This window comes from Budorcas taxicolor, chromosome 7 (assembly GCF_023091745.1).
Source record: "Budorcas taxicolor isolate Tak-1 chromosome 7, Takin1.1, whole genome shotgun sequence".
Classification (NCBI taxonomy): Eukaryota; Metazoa; Chordata; class Mammalia; order Artiodactyla; family Bovidae; genus Budorcas; species Budorcas taxicolor.
In genome coordinates, this window is record NC_068916.1 from 42,480,551 (window position 1) to 42,483,044 (window position 2,494).

The 2,494-nt window shown below is 39.1% G+C and overlaps 1 protein-coding gene across 1 annotated transcript; it reads right to left on the minus strand.

Annotated features, from left to right (window-relative positions):
• Positions 1-890: 890 nt before the first annotated feature.
• Positions 891-1,859, minus strand: LOC128051361 (olfactory receptor 2AJ1-like). The gene has a single exon (XM_052643926.1). The coding sequence runs from the start codon at positions 1,857-1,859 to the stop codon at positions 891-893; it is 969 nt and encodes a 322-aa protein (XP_052499886.1).
• Between the last annotated feature and the right edge of the window lie 635 nt (positions 1,860-2,494).

Sequence of the window (2,494 nt, forward strand, 5' to 3'; positions counted from 1 at the left end):
TCAGCTTTGACTAGGGCTGATTTTAGCACTCATTTTGCATTCCTCCTAAAGTGAATATAGTAAGTCTTTATTATCTTTAAAATAAAGTTCAATATGCCATACCTAGAAGGAAGGCTTTAAAGAGTCTAGTTCTCTTACTTCCCTACTGAATGCTAAGTTTAGTGCCCGGCCTTCAGTTGCGCAGACATTTGTAACATAGCACTCATTTCCTGCTTTCTTTTCTGATTTACACACTATAACTTGTTTAATCCTCTTAGCAGTGCTAGATAGAAGGTACCATCATTTTATCCCAGTTTCTCAAATTGTCAGAATTTTGTAGTCTTATTTAGTGCTGTGTTTGCCTTAGACAATGGGTCTGATCTCAGAAGGAGGAGCACAAAGAAAAAAAAACCTTTGTTGGAGCCAAGAGAAAGAAAAGACAGATTTACCCTTTGTTTCCCATGAAACAAAATGCTGACATTAGGTTGAATGTGTATGATATTTTGGCAGTCTAAAAGCTGCTTTTCTTCATTCAAGAAAGATCAGACTATTTTAATATCACAGTTGTTGAAAGTATATATCAGAAGTTCTGCTTCGTTCTGAGGAGCAGCTCATGCCTTCTTCACAGGTATATTTAAGTGGATGAGTGCATTCATAACTTGGGCATACATGAGCAAAAATGATGCTCTGTGTTATTTAGAAAATAAGTGTGTTTTCAGAATTTCATGTCAGAAGAACTGGCTCTTTGATGGTGCTCTGAGACCATGGACAGATTCTTTTGTGTTTTATTTTCACACAACAAAAGGATTGAAATAAATACTTTTAACATTTCTATAATTTATAACAGAATTTTTCAAGTCTTAAAGGCTCCTGAAAGCAATTTAAATAAATATGCTAACATAAGATTATAATCATGTATAGCAATGTAGATGTCTTTTCATCTTCCTCAGGGGGAATCTATTGATGACTCTACTCTTCAAAGCTTGTATAACATCCTTGTTTCTCAGACTATAGATGAGTGGGTTAAGCATAGGGGTAAGGATGGCATTAAACATAAAAAGAGATTGATTTAATCTGGGAGTCTTAGAAGACCCTGGTCTCATGTAGACCAATATGGCAGGGCCAAAGTAGAGGCTGACCACACAAAGGTGGGAGGAGCAGGTGGCCAGACCCTTGTTCCTGCCCTCAGAGGAGTTCATGTGGAGGACAGCAAGAAAGATGAGGGTGTAGGAGGCCAGGATGAGACTTAGAGGGATGAGGACCACCAGAAAGCTTGAGACCACCACTGACTTCACATAGGCTGAAATGTCCTCACAAGTGAGCTTCAAGAGGGCCATGACCTCACACAAAAAATGCAGGATCTCTCGGGGGTGACAAATGGGAAAATGCATAGCATAGGCTGTATGAACCAAGGAAGTTATTGCTCCCCCTGCCCAGGACACAATGACCATCTTTTTGCAGGTGACATGGCTGATAATGACTGAGTAACAAAGTGGGTTACAGATGGCAATGTAGCGGTCATAAGACATGAGAGTTAGCAGGAGGCACTCAGCAATTCCCAGGGTTAAGCTGAAGAAGATCTGGGTTCCACAACCTACCTGTGATATGACTCTTTCCCCTGAGAAGAAGTTTGTGACCATTTTGGGGACAGAAGTTGAAATCAAGGCCAAGTCAATGAGGGAGAGGTGGCTGAGCAGAAAGTACATGGGGGAGTGGAGATGCAAATCTAGCCAGATGAGGAGAATGAGAACAACATTGCTCATAACAGCCATACAGTAGACCAAAAGGATAAGGTAGATAAGGATCACAAGGTGGCTGGACCCAGGCCAGAGCCCCAGGAGAATAAAATCTGTGGATATAGTCTTATTGTTTCTCTCCATGGATGAACATTATTGCCCAGGAAACAACTGTAAGAACACTGTTCCATCTGATGATGTGTTGCTGTACAGCTTGTCTATTTTCCTTGCTCCCAGGACTCCTTTGAATATTTTTTTGTAACTTTTTTCCTGTTGAGGTCTCTTCAGTATTATGCATAACTTCTCAAAATATATAATTTTCATTAATTATCTCATGGATTACTTAATAACCTAATGTTTACACACTGTACCTACTGTTGCAAACTATAACCACTAACACTAACCAAATAAGAATACAGATACATTGAATGTGCTATCAATAACAAGTCAGTCAATTTGATGAAAATTCTTAAAGAGCTAATTTAGTCATCACCTTGAGGCCCACACAGCTTCAACACAACGGTTATGATGATTTTACATTTCGAAAAGTCAACATTTTCACTCAATCTTATGAGGTTTCATGAAAAAAAAAAAAAAAGACTCTTTTGAAGATGGGAAGTAGAGCCTTGATAACCTGAGTAAAGAAAAACATTTTCAGAATTGAATGTGGTCTATGTTCACCTTTTCCTCTCATGTGGGGAACTTTTCCCACTTCCCATGAGTCCTCCTTACTTTGATCCTGACTCAAGCTATGGCAAACCTAGACAGCAAATTAAAGA

Excerpts from the sequence above, each read along its gene's own strand:
- LOC128051361 (XM_052643926.1), bottom strand. The coding sequence starts at position 1,859 with ATGGAGAGAAACAATAAGACTATATCCACAGATTTTATTCTCCTGGGG.